General features: G+C 39.1%; 4 protein-coding genes across 4 annotated transcripts; all 4 read right to left on the reverse strand.

Annotated features, from left to right (window-relative positions):
• Positions 1–3,753: 3,753 nt before the first annotated feature.
• LOC146381158 (serine/threonine-protein kinase pim-1-like) lies at positions 3,754–4,974 on the reverse strand. The gene is made up of 6 exons (XM_084938585.1): positions 4,966–4,974; positions 4,802–4,849; positions 4,480–4,698; positions 4,192–4,372; positions 3,935–4,105; positions 3,754–3,845 (listed from the first exon to the last, which is right to left on the reverse strand). Exons 1-6 carry the CDS (start codon positions 4,972–4,974, stop codon positions 3,754–3,756), a joined length of 720 nt encoding a protein of 239 aa, XP_084794711.1.
• A 5,209-nt stretch (positions 4,975–10,183) lies between these two features.
• Positions 10,184–11,404, reverse strand: LOC146381159 (serine/threonine-protein kinase pim-1-like). The gene is made up of 6 exons (XM_084938586.1): positions 11,396–11,404; positions 11,232–11,279; positions 10,910–11,128; positions 10,622–10,802; positions 10,365–10,535; positions 10,184–10,275 (listed from the first exon to the last, which is right to left on the reverse strand). The coding sequence occupies exons 1-6, from the start codon at positions 11,402–11,404 to the stop codon at positions 10,184–10,186; spliced, it is 720 nt and encodes a 239-aa protein (XP_084794712.1).
• A 4,745-nt stretch (positions 11,405–16,149) lies between these two features.
• Positions 16,150–17,370, reverse strand: LOC146381160 (serine/threonine-protein kinase pim-1-like). The gene is made up of 6 exons (XM_084938587.1): positions 17,362–17,370; positions 17,198–17,245; positions 16,876–17,094; positions 16,588–16,768; positions 16,331–16,501; positions 16,150–16,241 (listed from the first exon to the last, which is right to left on the reverse strand). Exons 1-6 carry the CDS (start codon positions 17,368–17,370, stop codon positions 16,150–16,152), a joined length of 720 nt encoding a protein of 239 aa, XP_084794713.1.
• A 4,753-nt stretch (positions 17,371–22,123) lies between these two features.
• On the reverse strand, positions 22,124–23,344 carry LOC146381161 (serine/threonine-protein kinase pim-1-like). The gene is made up of 6 exons (XM_084938588.1): positions 23,336–23,344; positions 23,172–23,219; positions 22,850–23,068; positions 22,562–22,742; positions 22,305–22,475; positions 22,124–22,215 (listed from the first exon to the last, which is right to left on the reverse strand). The coding sequence occupies exons 1-6, from the start codon at positions 23,342–23,344 to the stop codon at positions 22,124–22,126; spliced, it is 720 nt and encodes a 239-aa protein (XP_084794714.1).
• Between the last annotated feature and the right edge of the window lie 3,893 nt (positions 23,345–27,237).

The following is a 27,237-nucleotide window of genomic DNA, read 5'->3' on the forward strand; positions in this document are numbered from 1 at the left end:
AAATGATTCATTTTTACACAGAGTGTCAACATTTTTAGAAATGTAGATTCTGTTATTTGGGGGATTTTACACAGATTTGATGTATTTGTTTACTTACTTTGATCTCCTGGATCTTTCTTATCTGCTGGACTTGTACTTTTTCTCGTTTCCTTGTTCATCTTAATTTTTAAAATGTTTGAAACAGGAAAACGTAGTGAATATTTCTTCAAATGTGTGTGCTGGTCCTTTCTAAGCTGTTTAAGCGAGTTCTGTAAGTGAGCTTTCAAAATAAACTCAGGAGACTATGGCAACAGAATCTTGCCTTTCAGTGACATCACCGACTGCCAGTAAAAGTGTTCCCAAGTAGTTTAAAGAAAAACACTGTGGCACACGAAGCCATAACATTTCATATAATTGAATAAGTCGTTGATATATCCAGCTATAACAGTTCTTTTTAAATTTTGCATTTATTCTTTATATAGTGAAACTACTAGACCTTATTTCTCTTTTTAAATCTAGAGGCAACCACGCTTTTGAGGTTGTATCACCTTCCATTTTTATATTAAAGTACATTAATTCATGTGTACGGACTATTTTCTAAAATAAAAACATCATAGTTACCCAACACCCAGTTGTTGTGTGAATTGCTAAGGTTAACTAGCTATTGGTGTTAATTTACTGATTAACTTACAAAACACGTACAAAACTCAACTTACTGAAAAAGTTCCACAGTGGCTTCCATCCTTATGTTGATTAGTCCAGTTTAAGGCCTAACACCTCAAACTTGGGGCCCCATGTCACCCCTACTTGCTGCCTGTATATTTAAGTGAAGAAATATAAAGCAATTTGGCGCTTGAAGTTCCTTTTTTGTTAGCGAGGATTTATTTGTTGTTGAGTCCAATGTTAAAATATGTTCTTTAAAAAGCATAAACAAATATATTTAATATATCTTTTTTAACCCATGTGAAATACAGGAAATTATCAAAGTATTAATTCAACAAATCTAAATCTTCCAAAAAGGAAGCAAAATATGTAGCCTTTTTCTTTTTAATCAAAGTCACGGATTTAATAAACAGGTTTAAGTCGTTCTTCCAGTGAACTAAGGTTGGTTTGGTCTTAAAAAAAATTGACATTCATGTATATACTGCTTACATAAGATTAAATGTATTGGGTTGTTTTTATTAAAGCTATATTGGCTTTATTTAAAACCAATATAGCTTTAAATAAAATTTCCCTTAAGTCTTCCCTGAAAAATTGAAGAAATTAACTTTAAGCCCATCTGGACCAGGGGATTTATTAAACGCCATTTTCTTAACAGATGCATCTAACTCTTCAATTCTAAAATCAGATTCACAAAATTCCTTAAATGATTCATCAATTTGAGGGATTAAATTATTTATTTGATCAAATCAGACATCACAGTCTGCTTGGGAGAACTGTGAGGAATATAGATTGGAATAGAATGTATAAACTTCATCTTGCAAAATTTTAGGCTCCTCACATTCAATGCCATCAATTAAGAAGGAAGATATAAAATTTATTTTTGCCTACTCTTTTCCAAATTAAAAAAATATATATATCAAATTGCCGTTTTTCTTTAAGCAGCTGTTCATTCGCATTTTCTAGTTTAGCAACTTTAATTTTACAATTGACCATCTATGCAGTGTTAAACTCTACAGCCTTAGCCAAACTGGCGACCATAGCTGCACTCTGTCTGTTTTGCTCTCTGATATCTTCCAGTTGTGTTTCAAATTTCTTCTCAAGTCCCAGAATGGCTTCAAAGATTGTTTTATTGGAGATACCATCTTCCTCTGAAGATTTTGTTCTTTTCTCCTCTGGCGGTTGTTTGGACAGAGTTGGCGGCGTTGAGTCTGCTCCGCTTTCTTGTTTGTTTAGGCCCACATTAGCCGCTTCGATGTTAGCATAGCCATGATCACTGACTTTAGCATGTGAAGACGTCTTAGCATTACAGTTTGATGGTACAAAATGCAGCTTTGTATGTTTAATAATCTTGTGGGCATATTCAACTGGAAGGAGAATAAACTTACTTAGCAAATTGTGCGCTCTTTCGGTGCTCCTGAAAAAACACACGACCGTTAAAGCCGCCATCTTGATGCCACCCCCTGGCGGTCAAGTGTACTTTCAACAAAGTATGCAGTGCTGCAAAGCAGTTAATGAGACCTTTTTTTTTTTTTTTTTTTACACATAACAGTGCTAATAAGCTGCTCTTTTATTAGGCCCCCGAACTCTGACCCCAGAGGGAATAACATCTGTGGAGTTATTTGTGTTGGAAAATCTCGGTGAGTCACTCGCTTTCGTTAGCTACCTGTTAAGTTTAGATAATGTATTTTACTGGCCGATTAAGCTCAAAAACATTTGGAAAAAAATAATCGGGAGCTATGAGAATGTAGTGTGTTGTTTTACTTTTCTTGTTGTTCCTTACAGTGTGGTATAAGTGTTGAATGTTACAAGCTACAGATGTTACTGCCGATGCTAGGCTAGGTGTGAGCCTAGCCTAGCATGTTAAGAACCCAAGATGGAATGGAAATCCATTGTTCCACTGTATTTCATTCAGCTGGATTATACATAATATATTTAATGTAGGCTCTAGTGCATTATTAATATTTTATATAAAAAAAATCCTCCTGTCTGTGTCAAACAATGCTGTCCAAAGTATCCCTGTTGTAGGTTAAACTTTCCCATTTAACAAACACTCCTGCCTTTAATGGTCTTTCCAGCTTACAAAGATTTGGCTTACGTAAGCTGTATCCTTCAAATTATGCAGTTGTTTGAAATAAGTTCATACCACCTGTTTGAGTAGTGTGTGGTATTACTTGACAAATACAAAAATATTTTATGTTTAAAGTCAAAATGTCAGTAGAAGCAGTTGCATTCATGAAAAATGTTCCCATTTGGAGTTGCAACACAACAGGGTTACAGAGGGTATTTGATTGATATAGCACAAAATCACAACAACGGTTGCCTCAAGGCACCTTATATTGAAAGGTAAAAACCTAACAATAATGCAAAGGAAAGAAAGACAGGAACCCCCATGTCACAGACTGGAAATGAGAGTGCAGTTGGACCAAAGAGCAGACGCAATCGCTTGAACTTTTTACAAGATTTATTAATGAGCGGAGTCAACTTAAACAAGAGCACGGTCATAAACAGAAACTCTGCACAGGTGCCGTGGGAAACCTGAGTTAAGTGGTACTTGTGGAGAGTTTGTACTTACTGGTAAATGCAGGCCAGTAGTTATACTTTAACCTGATTCATTTTCAGTTTTCTTCTTTTTTGGGTAAAAAACAATCCTTGAAATGGTAATAAAAGAGTATTCTCACCAAAGTTGAATTTAACAAGTTTTATTTTGATGGAAATTAAATGTTCAGACTTTTACTAAATTTTATTTGATTACATTAAAGTATTTTATTACATTTAACTAATCAAATTAGGCCAATTTTGATGGAGCTCCTGACCCAGCCCAAGCTCTCTATGAAGACGAGGAAAAACTCCCCGGGGGGCCAGATCGATGGGAAGAAACCTCGGGAAAGCCCATTCAAAGAGAGATCCCCTTTCCTGGGACGGCTGGGGGGGGGTTACAGGAACTCCAGGACAACAAAATTTAGAATAGGCCAAAAAAACTAAAAACAATTTTTTCCTGTAAAAAAGACAAAAAAAAAAAAAAAAAAAAAGACAAAGAAAAGAAAGTTAGGTAATGTATCACACTTATATGACAATATATGAAGTGTGTGTCTGTGTGTGAGAGAGACGGGTTTATCTGAGCCAGGGGTGAAGCTGGAGGTCCCCCAGCGTTGGGCGCTTCTCCGGGACGTTGGTTAAACATGCGTCCAAGAAGTTCCGGCAGTCTGGAGAGAAAGAAAGGAGGAAAAAGATGAAGATGATAGTTCCAGTGATCCAAGCCATCAGTGAATGTTGAAGCGTGACGTTTTCTTACGTGGCGACAGATCCTTGTTGAATTTCAGTTCCTTTTGGAGGAACGTCATGGTATTAAAGTCCCCCACATGAAGCGCTTCATACAGCACCACTCCCATTTGCCACACCGTGGTGGGTCCAGCCCTGTATTTTTTGCGGCCGTAACATTCGGGAGGGGTGTGAATAGGTGTACCTAATAAACAGACACAATGACAATTTCTTGTAAAACAAAAGGCACAAATTGCTACATGTGTGAAGAGCAGGAGCTGAATATGTTACCATAGAAGAGGCGGTACACCGATCGCTCCTTAGCAAAGCAGCTCAGTCCAAAGTCGATGATACGAACACGAGGCACATCTGAGCCGGTCTCAATCAGAATGTTCTCACTCTTGATGTCCCGGTGAAAGATGTGTTTATCCTCCAGGTGCTTCGCTGCATCAACCAGCTGCTTCAGAATGACCTGGAAAAGATGAAAAAGACAGTAATGAGTCAATGGGTTGACGCTTCTCTGATACTCTGTGCTTTGATTGAATGCTGTACAGTCTAAGGCTCTTCCAGTCAACTTACCTTGGCCTTTTCCTCTGGTAAACATCCTCCATTTGCTGTTATGTAATCATGCAGGTCCACAGCGGGGATGGGTCTCTCCAGCACCAGGATCAGCTCTGTGCCGAGGTCAAACCAGTCCAGCAGAGACACGGGTGCTGACGCTCCCACTGGTCCATCCGCTTCAGCTGCAAGCTTCAGCATAATGGCCACTTCCACCGAGACCCGCTTCCCGTTTTCACCCTGATATATTCCAACAAAGTGGATGATGAGGAAGAGACGTTCCACAGGTGAACGCTGCACTCAGTCCAGGAATGTAAAAACAGTTCAAGTGTTGCACACTTACCGTCACTTTGATGGGGATTCTGTCCTTTGGAATGTGTTTGATGGCTACCTAAAAGACACAGAGCATTGGTGAGCATTTCCTCCGTATGACATCACTAAAGGTGTGAAACAGCACACGTCTCAGCTTACGATATTATCCGTTATCTGCGTTACTGCCTGTCTTACTCCCACCATCTGAACACTTACTGGGCAACGATCCGTTATCCGGTAGCCAGCAAACACTGCTCCACAGCCGCCTCCTCCAAGATGGTGCTCCTCCACGTATCTGGCCTGGAATTCACCTGAAAAGACAAACACACGTGTTGTTTTACTACAGCTGTGACACAAATGACTCTCTGCTGTAGCCTAAATGTTCATTTTGCTCTTCACCAGAGTATAAAAGCCAAGCTGCTTGCTACTTACGTCTCTGGTCAGCTGCTGAAGTTTGGGCGCTGTGTTTGGTTTTGTCCCCTTTCTTTCTCTTGGGTGGCTCTTTGCTGTCTCCTGCAGACTTCCTCCTGCCATCTTTCATGCACCCATTTGTGCTTTGACTGCAGTCTGCAGATGTGGAAAACACCAAAAGCACATCAGCTCATTAGATCATAGACACAAATATCTCCTTAATCTACCCCTCACTCAACTAATTAGTCTACCTTTACCAGCGTCCAAGGAGGAAGACGCTTGCTCCTTGTCACCGCTCGTAGGCTCAGCAAGTTTAGGCTTCTTTGCTGGACTGGTTGTGCCCGCTGCATCTTGCTGGACCTTACGCTTCACTCCTTTGACCTCATGAGCGTCTGAGCTGGTGGAAGGAGCAGCCTGCTCAGTGACCCTCCTCCTTTTTACGGGGGTCTTCCTTTCAGGACTGGCCTTTCTTTTAGCCATCCTGTTCTTAGAGTCTGTCAACAACAACAACAACAACACAGTAGTAAAAAAGAGTGCTCGACATCAGGACTGGAAGGATTTTGATGGCATTCTAATAAGTTTATCCTTTTGATAAAAACAGAGCAACACCAGTCCATACTAGGTCTACTAAGTCTTAGATCTTCATGACACTTGTTGGTCTGTTTTTACTGCTGAGTCCAAGAATAAACTTGTCCCGTTATTTTACCAAAGACAAAGTGCCCCAGTAACCTTTCTTTGATTAGACATGTTGTATTTCTGCTATTTTCACTCAAACACAGGATTCAAATGATTCATTTTTACACAGAGTGTCAACATTTTTAGAAATGTAGATTCTGTTATTTGGGGGATTTTACACAGATTTGATGTATTTGTTTACTTACTTTGATCTCCTGGATCTTTCTTATCTGCTGGACTTGTACTTTTTCTCGTTTCCTTGTTCATCTTAATTTTTAAAATGTTTGAAACAGGAAAACGTAGTGAATATTTCTTCAAATGTGTGTGCTGGTCCTTTCTAAGCTGTTTAAGCGAGTTCTGTAAGTGAGCTTTCAAAATAAACTCAGGAGACTATGGCAACAGAATCTTGCCTTTCAGTGACATCACCGACTGCCAGTAAAAGTGTTCCCAAGTAGTTTAAAGAAAAACACTGTGGCACACGAAGCCATAACATTTCATATAATTGAATAAGTCGTCGATATATCCAGCTATAACAGTTCTTTTTAAATTTTGCATTTATTCTTTATATAGTGAAACTACTAGACCTTATTTCTCTTTTTAAATCTAGAGGCAACCACGCTTTTGAGGTTGTATCACCTTCCATTTTTATATTAAAGTACATTAATTCATGTGTACGGACTATTTTCTAAAATAAAAACATCATAGTTACCCAACACCCAGTTGTTGTGTGAATTGCTAAGGTTAACTAGCTATTGGTGTTAATTTACTGATTAACTTACAAAACACGTACAAAACTCAACTTACTGAAAAAGTTCCACAGTGGCTTCCATCCTTATGTTGATTAGTCCAGTTTAAGGCCTAACACCTCAAACTTGGGGCCCCATGTCACCCCTACTTGCTGCCTGTATATTTAAGTGAAGAAATATAAAGCAATTTGGCGCTTGAAGTTCCTTTTTTGTTAGCGAGGATTTATTTGTTGTTGAGTCCAATGTTAAAATATGTTCTTTAAAAAGCATAAACAAATATATTTAATATATCTTTTTTAACCCATGTGAAATACAGGAAATTATCAAAGTATTAATTCAACAAATCTAAATCTTCCAAAAAGGAAGCAAAATATGTAGCCTTTTTCTTTTTAATCAAAGTCACGGATTTAATAAACAGGTTTAAGTCGTTCTTCCAGTGAACTAAGGTTGGTTTGGTCTTAAAAAAAATTGACATTCATGTATATACTGCTTACATAAGATTAAATGTATTGGGTTGTTTTTATTAAAGCTATATTGGCTTTATTTAAAACCAATATAGCTTTAAATAAAATTTCCCTTAAGTCTTCCCTGAAAAATTGAAGAAATTAACTTTAAGCCCATCTGGACCAGGGGATTTATTAAACGCCATTTTCTTAACAGATGCATCTAACTCTTCAATTCTAAAATCAGATTCACAAAATTCCTTAAATGATTCATCAATTTGAGGGATTAAATTATTTATTTGATCAAAACAGACATCACAGTCTGCTTGGGAGAACTGTGAGGAATATAGATTGGAATAGAATGTATAAACTTCATCTTGCAAAATTTTAGGCTCGTCACATTCAATGCCATCAATTAAGAAGGAAGATATAAAATTTATTTTTGCCTACTCTTTTCCAAATTAAAAAAATATATATATCAAATTGCCGTTTTTCTTTAAGCAGCTGTTTATTCGCATTTTCTAGTTTAGCAACTTTAATTTTACAATTGACCATCTATGCAGTGTTAAACTCTACAGCCTTAGCCAAACTGGCGACCATAGCTGCACTCTGTTTTGTTCTCTGATATCTTCCAGTTGTGTTTCAAATTTCTTCTCAAGTCCCAGAAAGGCTTCAAAGATTGTTTTATTGGAGATACCATCTTCCTCTGAAGATTTTGTTCTTTTCTCCTCTGGCGGTTGTTTGGACAGAGTTGGCGGCGTTGAGTCTGCTCCGCTTTCTTGTTTGTTTAGGCCCACATTAGCCGCTTCGATGTTAGCATAGCCATGATCACTGACTTTAGCATGTGAAGACGTCTTAGCATTACAGTTTGATGGTACAAAATGCAGCTTTGTATGTTTAATAATCTTGTGGGCATATTCAACTGGAAGGAGAATAAACTTACTTAGCAAATTGTGCGCTCTTTCGGTGCTCCTGAAAAAATACACGACCGTTAAAGCCGCCATCTTGATGCCACCCCCTGGCGGTCAAGTGTACTTTCAACAATGTATGCAGTGCTGCAAAGCAGTTAATGAGACCTTTTTTTTTTTTTTTTTTACACATAACAGTGCTAATAAGCTGCTCTTTTATTAGGCCCCCGAACTCTGACCCCAGAGGGAATAACATCTGTGGAGTTATTTGTGTTGGAAAATCTCGGTGAGTCACTCGCTTTCGTTAGCTACCTGTTAAGTTTAGATAATGTATTTTACTGGCCGATTAAGCTCAAAAACATTTGGAAAAAAATAATCGGGAGCTATGAGAATGTAGTGTGTTGTTTTACTTTTCTTGTTGTTCCTTACAGTGTGGTATAAGTGTTGAATGTTACAAGCTACAGATGTTACTGCCGATGCTAGGCTAGGTGTGAGCCTAGCCTAGCATGTTAAGAACCCAAGATGGAATGGAAATCTTGCGTGCTGCACAATATCGTTTATTATTTAGTATCTACTGTTATCTACTGCTAGCTAGTTTATTGTGATGGTGCTGTTTTTATTATGTTGCTCTTAGTTGTTTGCTTTCTCTTCTGTTTTTTTTCTCCATACAGGTGATCCAGGCGTTTTGTTTGTTTGTTTTTTCCTTTCTTCCCCCCCTTCTCACCGTCTCTTCTCCCCTTTGATTTTCTTTCTTTCATTCTTTCTCCCTGTCCTATCCCCCAGTCATGTCTGTCCCGTTTGTAGCAACCGAAAATAAAATAAATACACAATTATAATAAAGGTCAATCAAATGGACCAATATGGCAAGGCCATGATGATCCACTTGGTAAAATAAATCCGCTTGGCATCTTTCTTGGCCTTAAGACAACAATTCTGATGGCTAAAGATCCAAACGGGACACAAAAAAAAAAAAAAAAAAAAAAAGAACCCAAGATGGAATGGAAATCCATTGTTCCACTGTATTTCATTCAGCTGGATTATACATAATATATTTAATGTAGGCTCTAGTGCATTATTAATATTTTATATAAAAAAAATCCTCCTGTCTGTGTCAAACAATGCTGTCCAAAGTATCCCTGTTGTAGGTTAAACTTTCCCATTTAACAAACACTCCTGACTTTAATGGTCTTTGCAGCTTACAAAGATTTGGCTTACGTAAGCTGTATCCTTCAAATTATGCAGTTGTTTGAAATAAGTTCATACCACCTGTTTGAGTAGTGTGTGGTATTACTTGACAAATACAAAAATATTTTATGTTTAAAGTCAAAATGTCAGTAGAAGCAGTTGCATTCACGAAAAATGTTCCCATTTGGAGTTGCAACACAACAGGGTTACAGAGGGTATTTGATTGATATAGCACAAAATCACAACAACGGTTGCCTCAAGGCACCTTATATTGAAAGGTAAAAACCTAACAATAATGCAAAGGAAAGAAAGACAGGAACCCCCATGTCACAGACTGGAAATGAGAGTGCAGTTGGACCAAAGAGCAGACGCAATCGCTTGAACTTTTTACAAGATTTATTAATGAGCGGAGTCAACTTAAACAAGAGCACGGTCATAAACAGAAACTCTGCACAGGTGCCGTGGGAAACCTGAGTTAAGTGGTACTTGTGGAGAGTTTGTACTTACTGGTAAATGCAGGCCAGTAGTTATACTTTAACCTGATTCATTTTCAGTTTTCTTCTTTTTTGGGTAAAAAACAATCCTTGAAATGGTAATAAAAGAGTATTCTCACCAAAGTTGAATTTAACAAGTTTTATTTTGATGGAAATTAAATGTTCAGACTTTTACTAAATTTTATTTGATTACATTAAAGTATTTTATTACATTTAACTAATCAAATTAGGCCAATTTTGATGGAGCTCCTGACCCAGCCCAAGCTCTCTATGAAGACGAGGAAAAACTCCCCGGGGGGCCAGATCGATGGGAAGAAACCTCGGGAAAGCCCATTCAAAGAGAGATCCCCTTTCCTGGGACGGCTGGGGGGGGGTTACAGGAACTCCAGGACAACAAAATTTAGAATAGGCCAAAAAAACTAAAAACAATTTTTTCCTGTAAAAAAGACAAAAAAAAAAAAAAAAAAAAGACAAAGAAAAGAAAGTTAGGTAATGTATCACACTTATATGACAATATATGAAGTGTGTGTCTGTGTGTGAGAGAGACGGGTTTATCTGAGCCAGGGGTGAAGCTGGAGGTCCCCCAGCGTTGGGCGCTTCTCCGGGACGTTGGTTAAACATGCGTCCAAGAAGTTCCGGCAGTCTGGAGAGAAAGAAAGGAGGAAAAAGATGAAGATGATAGTTCCAGTGATCCAAGCCATCAGTGAATGTTGAAGCGTGACGTTTTCTTACGTGGCGACAGATCCTTGTTGAATTTCAGTTCCTTTTGGAGGAACGTCATGGTATTAAAGTCCCCCACATGAAGCGCTTCATACAGCACCACTCCCATTTGCCACACCGTGGTGGGTCCAGCCCTGTATTTTTTGCGGCCGTAACATTCGGGAGGGGTGTGAATAGGTGTACCTAATAAACAGACACAATGACAATTTCTTGTAAAACAAAAGGCACAAATTGCTACATGTGTGAAGAGCAGGAGCTGAATATGTTACCATAGAAGAGGCGGTACACCGATCGCTCCTTAGCAAAGCAGCTCAGTCCAAAGTCGATGATGCGAACACGAGGCACATCTGAGCCGGTCTCAATCAGAATGTTCTCACTCTTGATGTCCCGGTGAAAGATGTGTTTATCCTCCAGGTGCTTCGCTGCATCAACCAGCTGCTTCAGAATGACCTGGAAAAGATGAAAAAGACAGTAATGAGTCAATGGGTTGACGCTTCTCTGATACTCTGTGCTTTGATTGAATGCTGTACAGTCTAAGGCTCTTCCAGTCAACTTACCTTGGCCTTTTCCTCTGGTAAACATCCTCCATTTGCTGTTATGTAATCATGCAGGTCCAGAGCGGGGATGGGTCTCTCCAGCACCAGGATCAGCTCTGTGCCGAGGTCAAACCAGTCCAGCAGAGACACGGGTGCTGACGCTCCCACTGGTCCATCCGCTTCAGCTGCAAGCTTCAGCATAATGGCCACTTCCACCGAGACCCGCTTCCCGTTTTCACCCTGATATATTCCAACAAAGTGGATGATGAGGAAGAGACGTTCCACAGGTGAACGCTGCACTCAGTCCAGGAATGTAAAAACAGTTCAAGTGTTGCACACTTACCGTCACTTTGATGGGGATTCTGTCCTTTGGAATGTGTTTGATGGCTACCTAAAAGACACAGAGCATTGGTGAGCATTTCCTCCGTATGACATCACTAAAGGTGTGAAACAGCACACGTCTCAGCTTACGATATTATCCGTTATCTGCGTTACTGCCTGTCTTACTCCCACCATCTGAACACTTACTGGGCAACGATCCGTTATCCGGTAGCCAGCAAACACTGCTCCACAGCCGCCTCCTCCAAGATGGTGCTCCTCCACGTATCTGGCCTGGAATTCACCTGAAAAGACAAACACACGTGTTGTTTTACTACAGCTGTGACACAAATGACTCTCTGCTGTAGCCTAAATGTTCATTTTGCTCTTCACCAGAGTATAAAAGCCAAGCTGCTTGCTACTTACGTCTCTGGTCAGCTGCTGAAGTTTGGGCGCTGTGTTTGGTTTTGTCCCCTTTCTTTCTCTTGGGTGGCTCTTTGCTGTCTCCTGCAGACTTCCTCCTGCCATCTTTCATGCACCCGTGCTTTGTGCTTTGACTGCAGTCTGCAGATGTGGAAAACACCAAAAGCACATCAGCTCATTAGATCATAGACACAAATATCTCCTTCATCTCCTTAATCTACCCCTCACTCAACTAATTAGTCTACCTTTACCAGCGTCCAAGGAGGAAGACGCTTGCTCCTTGTCACCGCTCGTAGGCTCAGCAAGTTTAGGCTTCTTTGCTGGACTGGTTGTGCCCGCTGCATCTTGCTGGACCTTACGCTTCACTCCTTTGACCTCATGAGCGTCTGAGCTGGTGGAAGGAGCAGCCTGCTCAGTGACCCTCCTCCTTTTTACGGGGGTCTTCCTTTCAGGACTGGCCTTTCTTTTAGCCATCCTGTTCTTAGAGTCTGTACACAACAACAACAACACAGTAGTAAAAAAGAGTGCTCGACATCAGGACTGGAAGGATTTTGATGGCATTCTAATAAGTTTATCCTTTTGATAAAAACAGAGCAACACCAGTCCATACTAGGTCTACTAAGTCTTAGATCTTCATGACACTTGTTGGTCTGTTTTTACTGCTGAGTCCAAGAATAAACTTGTCCCGTTATTTTACCAAAGACAAAGTGCCCCAGTAACCTTTCTTTGATTAGACATGTTGTATTTCTGCTATTTTCACTCAAACACAGGATTCAAATGATTCATTTTTACACAGAGTGTCAACATTTTTAGAAATGTAGATTCTGTTATTTGGGGGATTTTACACAGATTTGATGTATTTGTTTACTTACTTTGATCTCCTGGATCTTTCTTATCTGCTGGACTTGTACTTTTTCTCGTTTCCTTGTTCATCTTAATTTTTAAAATGTTTGAAACAGGAAAACGTAGTGAATATTTCTTCAAATGTGTGTGCTGGTCCTTTCTAAGCTGTTTAAGCGAGTTCTGTAAGTGAGCTTTCAAAATAAACTCAGGAGACTATGGCAACAGAATCTTGCCTTTCAGTGACATCACCGACTGCCAGTAAAAGTGTTCCCAAGTAGTTTAAAGAAAAACACTGTGGCACACGAAGCCATAACATTTCATATAATTGAATAAGTCGTCGATATATCCAGCTATAACAGTTCTTTTTAAATTTTGCATTTATTCTTTATATAGTGAAACTACTAGACCTTATTTCTCTTTTTAAATCTAGAGGCAACCACGCTTTTGAGGTTGTATCACCTTCCATTTTTATATTAAAGTACATTAATTCATGTGTACGGACTATTTTCTAAAATAAAAACATCATAGTTACCCAACACCCAGTTGTTGTGTGAATTGCTAAGGTTAACTAGCTATTGGTGTTAATTTACTGATTAACTTACAAAACACGTACAAAACTCAACTTACTGAAAAAGTTCCACAGTGGCTTCCATCCTTATGTTGATTAGTCCAGTTTAAGGCCTAACACCTCAAACTTGGGGCCCCATGTCACCCCTACTTGCTGCCTGTATATTTAAGTGAAGAAATATAAAGCAATTTGGCGCTTGAAGTTCCTTTTTTGTTAGCGAGGATTTATTTGTTGTTGTTAAAATATGTTCTTTAAAAAGCATAAACAAATATATTTAATATATCTTTTTTAACCCATGTGAAATACAGGAAATTATCAAAGTATTAATTCAACAAATCTAAATCTTCCAAAAAGGAAGCAAAATATGTAGCCTTTTTCTTTTTAATCAAAGTCACGGATTTAATAAACAGGTTTAAGTCGTTCTTCCAGTGAACTAAGGTTGGTTTGGTCTTAAAAAAAATTGACATTCATGTATATACTCCTTACATAAGATTAAATGTATTGGGTTGTTTTTATTAAAGCTATATTGGCTTTATTGAAAACCAATATAGCTTTAAATAAAATTTCCCTTAAGTCTTCCCTGAAAAATTGAAGAAATTAACTTTAAGCCCATCTGGACCAGGGGATTTATTAAACGCCATTTTCTTAACAGATGCATCTAACTCTTCAATTCTAAAATCAGATTCACAAAATTCCTTAAATGATTCATCAATTTGAGGGATTAAATTATTTATTTGATCAAATCAGACATCACAGTCTGCTTGGGAGAACTGTGAGGAATATAGATTGGAATAGAATGTATAAACTTCATCTTGCAAAATTTTAGGCTCCTCACATTCAATGCCATCAATTAAGAAGGAAGATATAAAATTTATTTTTGCCTACTCTTTTCCAAATTAAAGAAATATATATATCAAATTGCCGTTTTTCTTTAAGCAGCTGTTCATTCGCATTTTCTAGTTTAGCAACTTTAATTTTACAATTGACCATCTATGCAGTGTTAAACTCTACAGCCTTAGCCAAACTGGCGACCATAGCTGCACTCTGTCTGTTTTGCTCTCTGATATCTTCCAGTTGTGTTTCAAATTTCTTCTCAAGTCCCAGAATGGCTTCAAAGATTGTTTTATTGGAGATACCATCTTCCTCTGAAGATTTTGTTCTTTTCTCCTCTGGCGGTTGTTTGGACAGAGTTGGCGGCGTTGAGTCTGCTCCGCTTTCTTGTTTGTTTAGGCCCACATTAGCCGCTTCGATGTTAGCATAGCCATGATCACTGACTTTAGCATGTGAAGACGTCTTAGCATTACAGTTTGATGGTACAAAATGCAGCTTTGTATGTTTAATAATCTTGTGGGCATATTCAACTGGAAGGAGAATAAACTTACTTAGCAAATTGTGCGCTCTTTCGGTGCTCCTGAAAAACACACCACCGTTAAAGCCGCCATCTTGATGCCACCCCCTGGCGGTCAAGTGTACTTTCAACAAAGTATGCAGTGCTGCAAAGCAGTTAATGAGACCTTTTTTTTTTTTTTTTTTACACATAACAGTGCTAATAAGCTGCTCTTTTATTAGGCCCCCGAACTCTGACCCCAGAGGGAATAACATCTGTGGAGTTATTTGTGTTGGAAAATCTCGGTGAGTCACTCGCTTTCGTTAGCTACCTGTTAAGTTTAGATAATGTATTTTACTGGCCGATTAAGCTCAAAAACATTTGGAAAAAAATAATCGGGAGCTATGAGAATGTAGTGTGTTGTTTTACTTTTCTTGTTGTTCCTTACAGTGTGGTATAAGTGTTGAATGTTACAAGCTACAGATGTTACTGCCGATGCTAGGCTAGGTGTGAGCCTAGCCTAGCATGTTAAGAACCCAAGATGGAATGGAAATCCATTGTTCCACTGTATTTCATTCAGCTGGATTATACATAATATATTTAATGTAGGCTCTAGTGCATTATTAATATTTTATATAAAAAAAATCCTCCTGTCTGTGTCAAACAATGCTGTCCAAAGTATCCCTGTTGTAGGTTAAACTTTCCCATTTAACAAACACTCCTGCCTTTAATGGTCTTTGCAGCTTACAAAGATTTGGCTTACGTAAGCTGTATCCTTCAAATTATGCAGTTGTTTGAAATAAGTTCATACCACCTGTTTGAGTAGTGTGTGGTATTACTTGACAAATACAAAAATATTTTATGTTTAAAGTCAAAATGTCAGTAGAAGCAGTTGCATTCACGAAAAATGTTCCCATTTGGAGTTGCAACACAACAGGGTTACAGAGGGTATTTGATTGATATAGCACAAAATCACAACAACGGTTGCCTCAAGGCACCTTATATTGAAAGGTAAAAACCTAACAATAATGCAAAGGAAAGAAAGACAGGAACCCCCATGTCACAGACTGGAAATGAGAGTGCAGTTGGACCAAAGAGCAGACGCAATCGCTTGAACTTTTTACAAGATTTATTAATGAGCCGAGTCAACTTAAACAAGAGCACGGTCATAAACAGAAACTCTGCACAGGTGCCGTGGGAAACCTGAGTTAAGTGGTACTTGTGGAGAGTTTGTACTTACTGGTAAATGCAGGCCAGTAGTTATACTTTAACCTGATTCATTTTCAGTTTTCTTCTTTTTTGGGTAAAAAACAATCCTTGAAATGGTAATAAAAGAGTATTCTCACCAAAGTTGAATTTAACAAGTTTTATTTTGATGGAAATTAAATGTTCAGACTTTTACTAAATTTTATTTGATTACATTAAAGTATTTTATTACATTTAACTAATCAAATTAGGCCAATTTTGATGGAGCTCCTGACCCAGCCCAAGCTCTCTATGAAGACGAGGAAAAACTCCCCGGGGGGCCAGATCGATGGGAAGAAACCTCGGGAAAGCCCATTCAAAGAGAGATCCCCTTTCCTGGGACGGCTGGGGGGGGGGTTACAGGAACTCCAGGACAACAAAATTTAGAATAGGCCAAAAAAACTAAAAACAATTTTTTCCTGTAAAAAAGACAAAAAAAAAAAAAAAAAAAAAAAGACAAAGAAAAGAAAGTTAGGTAATGTATCACACTTATATGACAATATATGAAGTGTGTGTCTGTGTGTGAGAGAGACGGGTTTATCTGAGCCAGGGGTGAAGCTGGAGGTCCTCCAGCGTTGGGCGCTTCTCCGGGACGTTGGTTAAACATGCGTCCAAGAAGTTCCGGCAGTCTGGAGAGAAAGAAAGGAGGAAAAAGATGAAGATGATAGTTCCAGTGATCCAAGCCATCAGTGAATGTTGAAGCGTGACGTTTTCTTACGTGGCGACAGATCCTTGTTGAATTTCAGTTCCTTTTGGAGGAACGTCATGGTATTAAAGTCCCCCACATGAAGCGCTTCATACAGCACCACTCCCATTTGCCACACTGTGGTGGGTCCAGCCCTGTATTTTTTGCGGCCGTAACATTCGGGAGGGGTGTGAATAGGTGTACCTAATAAACAGACACAATGACAATTTCTTGTAAAACAAAAGGCACAAATTGCTACATGTGTGAAGAGCAGGAGCTGAATATGTTACCATAGAAGAGGCGGTACACCGATCGCTCCTTAGCAAAGCAGCTCAGTCCAAAGTCGATGATACGAACACGAGGCACATCTGAGCCGGTCTCAATCAGAATGTTCTCACTCTTGATGTCCCGGTGAAAGATGTGTTTATCCTCCAGGTGCTTCGCTGCATCAACCAGCTGCTTCAGAATGACCTGGAAAAGATGAAAAAGACAGTAATGAGTCAATGGGTTGACGCTTCTCTGATACTCTGTGCTTTGATTGAATGCTGTACAGTCTAAGGCTCTTCCAGTCAACTTACCTTGGCCTTTTCCTCTGGTAAACATCCTCCATTTGCTGTTATGTAATCATGCAGGTCCACAGCGGGGATGGGTCTCTCCAGCACCAGGATCAGCTCTGTGCCGAGGTCAAACCAGTCCAGCAGAGACACGGGTGCTGACGCTCCCACTGGTCCATCCGCTTCAGCTGCAAGCTTCAGCATAATGGCCACTTCCACCGAGACCCGCTTCCCGTTTTCACCCTGATATATTCCAACAAAGTGGATGATGAGGAAGAGACGTTCCACAGGTGAACGCTGCACTCAGTCCAGGAATGTAAAAACAGTTCAAGTGTTGCACACTTACCGTCACTTTGATGGGGATTCTGTCCTTTGGAATGTGTTTGATGGCTACCTAAAAGACACAGAGCATTGGTGAGCATTTCCTCCGTATGACATCACTAAAGGTGTGAAACAGCACACGTCTCAGCTTACGATATTATCCGTTATCTGCGTTACTGCCTGTCTTACTCCCACCATCTGAACACTTACTGGGCAACGATCCGTTATCCGGTAGCCAGCAAACACTGCTCCACAGCCGCCTCCTCCAAGATGGTGCTCCTCCACGTATCTGGCCTGGAATTCACCTGAAAAGACAAACACACGTGTTGTTTTACTACAGCTGTGACACAAATGACTCTCTGCTGTAGCCTAAATGTTCATTTTGCTCTTCACCAGAGTATAAAAGCCAAGCTGCTTGCTACTTACGTCTCTGGTCAGCTGCTGAAGTTTGGGCGCTGTGTTTGGTTTTGTCCCCTTTCTTTCTCTTGGGTGGCTCTTTGCTGTCTCCTGCAGACTTCCTCCTGCCATCTTTCATGCACCCGTGCTTTGTGCTTTGACTGCAGTCTGCAGATGTGGAAAACACCAAAAGCACATCAGCTCATTAGATCATAGACACAAATATCTCCTTCATCTCCTTAATCTACCCCTCACTCAACTAATTAGTCTACCTTTACCAGCGTCCAAGGAGGAAGACGCTTGCTCCTTGTCACCGCTCGTAGGCTCAGCAAGTTTAGGCTTCTTTGCTGGACTGGTTGTGCCCGCTGCATCTTGCTGGACCTTACGCTTCACTCCTTTGACCTCATGAGCGTCTGAGCTGGTGGAAGGAGCAGCCTGCTCAGTGACCCTCCTCCTTTTTACGGGGGTCTTCCTTTCAGGACTGGCCTTTCTTTTAGCCATCCTGTTCTTAGAGTCTGTACACAACAACAACAACACAGTAGTAAAAAAGAGTGCTCGACATCAGGACTGGAAGGATTTTGATGGCATTCTAATAACTTTATCCTTTTGATAAAAACAGAGCAACACCAGTCCATACTAGGTCTACTAAGTCTTAGATCTTCATGACACTTGTTGGTCTGTTTTTACTGCTGAGTCCAAGAATAAACTTGTCCCGTTATTTTACCAAAGACAAAGTGCCCCAGTAACCTTTCTTTGATTAGACATGTTGTATTTCTGCTATTTTCACTCAAACACAGGATTCAAATGATTCATTTTTACACAGAGTGTCAACATTTTTAGAAATGTAGATTCTGTTATTTGGGGGATTTTACACAGATTTGATGTATTTGTTCACTTACTTTGATCTCCTGGATCTTTCTTATCTGCTGGACTTGTACTTTTTCTCGTTTCCTTGTTCATCTTAATTTTTAAAATGTTTGAAACAGGAAAACGTAGTGAATATTTCTTCAAATGTGTGTGCTGGTCCTTTCTAAGCTGTTTAAGCGAGTTCTGTAAGTGAGCTTTCAAAATAAACTCAGGAGACTATGGCAACAGAATCTTGCCTTTCAGTGACATCACCGACTGCCAGTAAAAGTGTTCCCAAGTAGTTTAAAGAAAAACACTGTGGCACACGAAGCCATAACATTTCATATAATTGAATAAGTCGTCGATATATCCAGCTATAACAGTTCTTTTTAAATTTTGCATTTATTCTTTATATAGTGAAACTACTAGACCTTATTTCTCTTTTTAAATCTAGAGGCAACCACGCTTTTGAGGTTGTATCACCTTCCATTTTTATATTAAAGTACATTAATTCATGTGTACGGACTATTTTCTAAAATAAAAACATCATAGTTACCCAACACCCAGTTGTTGTGTGAATTGCTAAGGTTAACTAGCTATTGGTGTTAATTTACTGATTAACTTACAAAACACGTACAAAACTCAACTTACTGAAAAAGTTCCACAGTGGCTTCCATCCTTATGTTGATTAGTCCAGTTTAAGGCCTAACACCTCAAACTTGGGGCCCCATGTCACCCCTACTTGCTGCCTGTATATTTAAGTGAAGAAATATAAAGCAATTTGGCGCTTGAAGTTCCTTTTTTGTTAGCGAGGATTTATTTGTTGTTGAGTCCAATGTTAAAATATGTTCTTTAAAAAGCATAAACAAATATATTTAATATATCTTTTTTAACCCATGTGAAATACAGGAAATTATCAAAGTATTAATTCAACAAATCTAAATCTTCCAAAAAGGAAGCAAAATATGTAGCCTTTTTCTTTTTAATCAAAGTCACGGATTTAATAAACAGGTTTAAGTCGTTCTTCCAGTGAACTAAGGTTGGTTTGGTCTTAAAAAAAATTGACATTCATGTATATACTCGTTACATAAGATTAAATGTATTGGGTTGTTTTTATTAAAGCTATATTGGCTTTATTTAAAACCAATATAGCTTTAAATAAAATTTCCCTTAAGTCTTCCCTGAAAAATTGAAGAAATTAACTTTAAGCCCATCTGGACCAGGGGATTTATTAAACGCCATTTTCTTAACAGATGCATCTAACTCTTCAATTCTAAAATCAGATTCACAAAATTCCTTAAATGATTCATCAATTTGAGGGATTAAATTATTTATTTGATCAAATCAGACATCACAGTCTGCTTGGGAGAACTGTGAGGAATATAGATTGGAATAGAATGTATAAACTTCATCTTGCAAAATTTTAGGCTCCTCACATTCAATGCCATCAATTAAGAAGGAAGATATAAAATTTATTTTTGCCTACTCTTTTCCAAATTAAAAAAATATATATATCAAATTGCCGTTTTTCTTTAAGCAGCTGTTCATTCGCATTTTCTAGTTTAGCAACTTTAATTTTACAATTGACCATCTATGCAGTGTTAAACTCTACAGCCTTAGCCAAACTGGCGACCATAGCTGCACTCTGTCTGTTTTGCTCTCTGATATCTTCCAGTTGTGTTTCAAATTTCTTCTCAAGTCCCAGAATGGCTTCAAAGATTGTTTTATTGGAGATACCATCTTCCTCTGAAGATTTTGTTCTTTTCTCCTCTGGCGGTTGTTTGGACAGAGTTGGCGGCGTTGAGTCTGCTCCGCTTTCTTGTTTGTTTAGGCCCACATTAGCCGCTTCGATGTTAGCATAGCCATGATCACTGACTTTAGCATGTGAAGACGTCTTAGCATTACAGTTTGATGGTACAAAATGCAGCTTTGTATGTTTAATAATCTTGTGGGCATATTCAACTGGAAGGAGAATAAACTTACTTAGCAAATTGTGCGCTCTTTCGGTGCTCCTGAAAAAACACACGACCGTTAAAGCCGCCATCTTGATGCCACCCCCTGGCGGTCAAGTGTACTTTCAACAAAGTATGCAGTGCTGCAAAGCAGTTAATGAGACCTTTTTTTTTTTTTTTTTTTTACACATAACAGTGCTAATAAGCTGCTCTTTTATTAGGCCCCCGAACTCTGACCCCAGAGGGAATAACATCTGTGGAGTTATTTGTGTTGGAAAATCTCGGTGAGTCACTCGCTTTCGTTAGCTACCTGTTAAGTTTAGATAATGTATTTTACTGGCCGATTAAGCTCAAAAACATTTGGAAAAAAATAATCGGGAGCTATGAGAATGTAGTGTGTTGTTTTACTTTTCTTGTTGTTCCTTACAGTGTGGTATAAGTGTTGAATGTTACAAGCTACAGATGTTACTGCCGATGCTAGGCTAGGTGTGAGCCTAGCCTAGCATGTTAAGAACCCAAGATGGAATGGAAATCCATTGTTCCACTGTATTTCATTCAGCTGGATTATACATAATATATTTAATGTAGGCTCTAGTGCATTATTAATATTTTATATAAAAAAAATCCTCCTGTCTGTGTCAAACAATGCTGTCCAAAGTATCCCTGTTGTAGGTTAAACTTTCCCATTTAACAAACACTCCTGACTTTAATGGTCTTTGCAGCTTACAAAGATTTGGCTTACGTAAGCTGTATCCTTCAAATTATGCAGTTGTTTGAAATAAGTTCATACCACCTGTTTGAGTAGTGTGTGGTATTACTTGACAAATACAAAAATATTTTATGTTTAAAGTCAAAATGTCAGTAGAAGCAGTTGCATTCACGAAAAATGTTCCCATTTGGAGTTGCAACACAACAGGGTTACAGAGGGTATTTGATTGATATAGCACAAAATCACAACAACGGTTGCCTCAAGGCACCTTATATTGAAAGGTAAAAACCTAACAATAATGCAAAGGAAAGAAAGACAGGAACCCCCATGTCACAGACTGGAAATGAGAGTGCAGTTGGACCAAAGAGCAGACGCAATCGCTTGAACTTTTTACAAGATTTATTAATGAGCCGAGTCAACTTAAACAAGAGCACGGTCATAAACAGAAACTCTGCACAGGTGCCGTGGGAAACCTGAGTTAAGTGGTACTTGTGGAGAGTTTGTACTTACTGGTAAATGCAGGCCAGTAGTTATACTTTAACCTGATTCATTTTCAGTTTTCTTCTTTTTTGGGTAAAAAACAATCCTTGAAATGGTAATAAAAGAGTATTCTCACCAAAGTTGAATTTAACAAGTTTTATTTTGATGGAAATTAAATGTTCAGACTTTTACTAAATTTTATTTGATTACATTAAAGTATTTTATTACATTTAACTAATCAAATTAGGCCAATTTTGATGGAGCTCCTGACCCAGCCCAAGCTCTCTATGAAGACGAGGAAAAACTCCCCGGGGGGCCAGATCGATGGGAAGAAACCTCGGGAAAGCCCATTCAAAGAGAGATCCCCTTTCCTGGGACGGCTGGGGGGGGGTTACAGGAACTCCAGGATAGCAGAATTTAGAATAGGCCAAAAAAACTAAAAACAATTTTTTCCTGTAAAAAAGACAAAAAAAAAAAAAAAAAAAAGACAAAGAAAAGAAAGTTAGGTAATGTATCACACTTATATGACAATATATGAAGTGTGTGTCTGTGTGTGAGAGAGACGGGTTTATCTGAGCCAGGGGTGAAGCTGGAGGTCCCCCAGCGTTGGGCGCTTCTCCGGGACGTTGGTTAAACATGCGTCCAAGAAGTTCCGGCAGTCTGGAGAGAAAGAAAGGAGGAAAAAGATGAAGATGATAGTTCCAGTGATCCAAGCCATCAGTGAATGTTGAAGCGTGACGTTTTCTTACGTGGCGACAGATCCTTGTTGAATTTCAGTTCCTTTTGGAGGAACGTCATGGTATTAAAGTCCCCCACATGAAGCGCTTCATACAGCACCACTCCCATTTGCCACACCGTGGTGGGTCCAGCCCTGTATTTTTTGCGGCCGTAACATTCGGGAGGGGTGTGAATAGGTGTACCTAATAAACAGACACAATGACAATTTCTTGTAAAACAAAAGGCACAAATTGCTACATGTGTGAAGAGCAGGAGCTGAATATGTTACCATAGAAGAGGCGGTACACCGATCGCTCCTTAGCAAAGCAGCTCAGTCCAAAGTCGATGATGCGAACACGAGGCACATCTGAGCCGGTCTCAATCAGAATGTTCTCACTCTTGATGTCCCGGTGAAAGATGTGTTTATCCTCCAGGTGCTTCGCTGCATCAACCAGCTGCTTCAGAATGACCTGGAAAAGATGAAAAAGACAGTAATGAGTCAATGGGTTGACGCTTCTCTGATACTCTGTGCTTTGATTGAATGCTGTACAGTCTAAGGCTCTTCCAGTCAACTTACCTTGGCCTTTTCCTCTGGTAAACATCCTCCATTTGCTGTTATGTAATCATGCAGGTCCACAGCGGGGATGGGTCTCTCCAGCACCAGGATCAGCTCTGTGCCGAGGTCAAACCAGTCCAGCAGAGACACGGGTGCTGACGCTCCCACTGGTCCATCCGCTTCAGCTGCAAGCTTCAGCATAATGGCCACTTCCACCGAGACCCGCTTCCCGTTTTCACCCTGATATATTCCAACAAAGTGGATGATGAGGAAGAGACGTTCCACAGGTGAACGCTGCACTCAGTCCAGGAATGTAAAAACAGTTCAAGTGTTGCACACTTACCGTCACTTTGATGGGGATTCTGTCCTTTGGAATGTGTTTGATGGCTACCTAAAAGACACAGAGCATTGGTGAGCATTTCCTCCGTATGACATCACTAAAGGTGTGAAACAGCACACGTCTCAGCTTACGATATTATCCGTTATCTGCGTTACTGCCTGTCTTACTCCCACCATCTGAACACTTACTGGGCAACGATCCGTTATCCGGTAGCCAGCAAACACTGCTCCACAGCCGCCTCCTCCAAGATGGTGCTCCTCCACGTATCTGGCCTGGAATTCACCTGAAAAGACAAACACACGTGTTGTTTTACTACAGCTGTGACACAAATGACTCTCTGCTGTAGCCTAAATGTTCATTTTGCTCTTCACCAGAGTATAAAAGCCAAGCTGCTTGCTACTTACGTCTCTGGTCAGCTGCTGAAGTTTGGGCGCTGTGTTTGGTTTTGTCCCCTTTCTTTCTCTTGGGTGGCTCTTTGCTGTCTCCTGCAGACTTCCTCCTGCCATCTTTCATGCACCCGTGCTTTGTGCTTTGACTGCAGTCTGCAGATGTGGAAAACACCAAAAGCACATCAGCTCATTAGATCATAGACACAAATATCTCCTTCATCTCCTTAATCTACCCCTCACTCAACTAATTAGTCTACCTTTACCAGCGTCCAAGGAGGAAGACGCTTGCTCCTTGTCACCGCTCGTAGGCTCAGCAAGTTTAGGCTTCTTTGCTGGACTGGTTGTGCCCGCTGCATCTTGCTGGACCTTACGCTTCACTCCTTTGACCTCATGAGCGTCTGAGCTGGTGGAAGGAGCAGCCTGCTCAGTGACCCTCCTCCTTTTTACGGGGGTCTTCCTTTCAGGACTGGCCTTTCTTTTAGCCATCCTGTTCTTAGAGTCTGTACACAACAACAACAACACAGTAGTGAAAAAGAGTGCTCGACATCAGGACTGGAAGGATTTTGATGGCATTCTAATAAGTTTATCCTTTTGATAAAAACAGAGCAACACCAGTCCATACTAGGTCTACTAAGTCTTAGATCTTCATGACACTTGTTGGTCTGTTTTTACTGCTGAGTCCAAGAATAAACTTGTCCCGTTATTTTACCAAAGACAAAGTGCCCCAGTAACCTTTCTTTGATTAGACATGTTGTATTTCTGCTATTTTCACTCAAACACAGGATTCAAATGATTCATTTTTACACAGAGTGTCAACATTTTTAGAAATGTAGATTCTGTTATTTGGGGGATTTTACACAGATTTGATGTATTTGTTTACTTACTTTGATCTCCTGGATCTTTCTTATCTGCTGGACTTGTACTTTTTCTCGTTTCCTTGTTCATCTTAATTTTTAAAATGTTTGAAACAGGAAAACGTAGTGAATATTTCTTCAAATGTGTGTGCTGGTCCTTTCTAAGCTGTTTAAGCGAGTTCTGTAAGTGAGCTTTCAAAATAAACTCAGGAGACTATGGCAACAGAATCTTGCCTTTCAGTGACATCACCGACTGCCAGTAAAAGTGTTCCCAAGTAGTTTAAAGAAAAACACTGTGGCACACGAAGCCATAACATTTCATATAATTGAATAAGTCGTTGATATATCCAGCTATAACAGTTCTTTTTAAATTTTGCATTTATTCTTTATATAGTGAAACTACTAGACCTTATTTCTCTTTTTAAATCTAGAGGCAACCACGCTTTTGAGGTTGTATCACCTTCCATTTTTATATTAAAGTACATTAATTCATGTGTACGGACTATTTTCTAAAATAAAAACATCATAGTTACCCAACACCCAGTTGTTGTGTGAATTGCTAAGGTTAACTAGCTATTGGTGTTAATTTACTGATTAACTTACAAAACACGTACAAAACTCAACTTACTGAAAAAGTTCCACAGTGGCTTCCATCCTTATGTTGATTAGTCCACTTTAAGGCCTAACACCTCAAACTTGGGGCCCCATGTCACCCCTACTTGCTGCCTGTATATTTAAGTGAAGAAATATAAAACAATTTGGCGCTTGAAGTTCCTTTTTTGTTAGCGAGGATTTATTTGTTGTTGTTAAAATATGTTCTTTAAAAAGCATAAACAAATATATTTAATATATCTTTTTTAACCCATGTGAAATACAGGAAATTATCAAAGTATTAATTCAACAAATCTAAATCTTCCAAAAAGGAAGCAAAATATGTAGCCTTTTTCTTTTTAATCAAAGTCACGGATTTAATAAACAGGTTTAAGTCGTTCTTCCAGTGAACTAAGGTTGGTTTGGTCTTAAAAAAAATTGACATTCATGTATATACTGCTTACATAAGATTAAATGTATTGGGTTGTTTTTATTAAAGCTATATTGGCTTTATTGAAAACCAATATAGCTTTAAATAAAATTTCCCTTAAGTCTTCCCTGAAAAATTGAAGAAATTAACTTTAAGCCCATCTGGACCAGGGGATTTATTAAACGCCATTTTCTTAACAGATGCATCTAACTCTTCAATTCTAAAATCAGATTCACAAAATTCCTTAAATGATTCATCAATTTGAGGGATTAAATTATTTATTTGATCAAAACAGACATCACAGTCTGCTTGGGAGAACTGTGAGGAATATAGATTGGAATAGAATGTATAAACTTCATCTTGCAAAATTTTAGGCTCGTCACATTCAATGCCATCAATTAAGAAGGAAGATATAAAATTTATTTTTGCCTACTCTTTTCCAAATTAAAAAAAAAAAAAAATTAAATTGCCGTTTTTCTTTAAGCAGCTGTTCATTCGCATTTTCTAGTTTAGCAACTTTAATTTTACAATCGACCATCTATGCAGTGTTAAACTCTACAGCCTTAGCCAAACTGGCGACCATAGCTGCACTCTGTTTTGTTCTCTGATATCTTCCAGTTGTGTTTCAAATTTCTTCTCAAGTCCCAGAAAGGCTTCAAAGATTGTTTTATTGGAGATACCATCTTCCTCTGAAGATTTTGTTCTTTTCTCCTCTGGCGGTTGTTTGGACAGAGTTGGCGGCGTTGAGTCTGCTCCGCTTTCTTGTTTGTTTAGGCCCACATTAGCCGCTTCGATGTTAGCATAGCCATGATCACTGACTTTAGCATGTGAAGACGTCTTAGCATTACAGTTTGATGGTACAAAATGCAGCTTTGTATGTTTAATAATCTTGTGGGCATATTCAACTGGAAGGAGAATAAACTTACTTAGCAAATTGTGCGCTCTTTCGGTGCTCCTGAAAAAACACACGACCGTTAAAGCCGCCATCTTGATGCCACCCCCTGGCGGTCAAGTGTACTTTCAACAAAGTATGCAGTGCTGCAAAGCAGTTAATGAGACCTTTTTTTTTTTTTTTTTTTACACATAACAGTGCTAATAAGCTGCTCTTTTATTAGGCCCCCGAACTCTGACCCCAGAGGGAATAACATCTGTGGAGTTATTTGTGTTGGAAAATCTCGGTGAGTCACTCGCTTTCGTTAGCTACCTGTTAAGTTTAGATAATGTATTTTACTGGCCGATTAAGCTCAAAAACATTTGGAAAAAAATAATCGGGAGCTATGAGAATGTAGTGTGTTGTTTTACTTTTCTTGTTGTTCCTTACAGTGTGGTATAAGTGTTGAATGTTACAAGCTACAGATGTTACTGCCGATGCTAGGCTAGGTGTGAGCCTAGCCTAGCATGTTAAGAACCCAAGATGGAATGGAAATCCATTGTTCCACTGTATTTCATTCAGCTGGATTATACATAATATATTTAATGTAGGCTCTAGTGCATTATTAATATTTTATATAAAAAAAATCCTCCTGTCTGTGTCAAACAATGCTGTCCAAAGTATCCCTGTTGTAGGTTAAACTTTCCCATTTAACAAACACTCCTGACTTTAATGGTCTTTGCAGCTTACAAAGATTTGGCTTACGTAAGCTGTATCCTTCAAATTATGCAGTTGTTTGAAATAAGTTCATACCACCTGTTTGAGTAGTGTGTGGTATTACTTGACAAATACAAAAATATTTTATGTTTAAAGTCAAAATGTCAGTAGAAGCAGTTGCATTCACGAAAAATGTTCCCATTTGGAGTTGCAACAC

Source organism: Perissodus microlepis, chromosome 8, assembly GCF_051167445.1.
Source record: "Perissodus microlepis isolate ML-2025 ecotype Zambia chromosome 8, ASM5116744v1, whole genome shotgun sequence".
In the NCBI taxonomy this organism is placed as follows: Eukaryota; Metazoa; Chordata; class Actinopteri; order Cichliformes; family Cichlidae; genus Perissodus; species Perissodus microlepis.

Coding starts and splice junctions, on each gene's coding strand:
- LOC146381161 (XM_084938588.1), bottom strand. Junction 23,069..23,171: donor GAATCCCCATCAAAGTGACG/GTAAGTGTGCAA, acceptor GGAATATATCAG/GGTGAAAACGGGAAGCGGGT. Junction 22,216..22,304: donor CAACAAGGATCTGTCGCCAC/GTAAGAAAACGT, acceptor CTTTCTCTCCAG/ACTGCCGGAACTTCTTGGAC.
- LOC146381160 (XM_084938587.1), bottom strand. Junction 16,502..16,587: donor GGTGTACCGCCTCTTCTATG/GTAACATATTCA, acceptor TCTGTTTATTAG/GTACACCTATTCACACCCCT. Junction 16,242..16,330: donor CAACAAGGATCTGTCGCCAC/GTAAGAAAACGT, acceptor CTTTCTCTCCAG/ACTGCCGGAACTTCTTGGAC.
- LOC146381158 (XM_084938585.1), bottom strand. Junction 4,373..4,479: donor TACCAGAGGAAAAGGCCAAG/GTAAGTTGACTG, acceptor CATCTTTTCCAG/GTCATTCTGAAGCAGCTGGT. Junction 4,106..4,191: donor GGTGTACCGCCTCTTCTATG/GTAACATATTCA, acceptor TCTGTTTATTAG/GTACACCTATTCACACCCCT.
- LOC146381159 (XM_084938586.1), bottom strand. Junction 11,129..11,231: donor GAATCCCCATCAAAGTGACG/GTAAGTGTGCAA, acceptor GGAATATATCAG/GGTGAAAACGGGAAGCGGGT. Junction 10,803..10,909: donor TACCAGAGGAAAAGGCCAAG/GTAAGTTGACTG, acceptor CATCTTTTCCAG/GTCATTCTGAAGCAGCTGGT.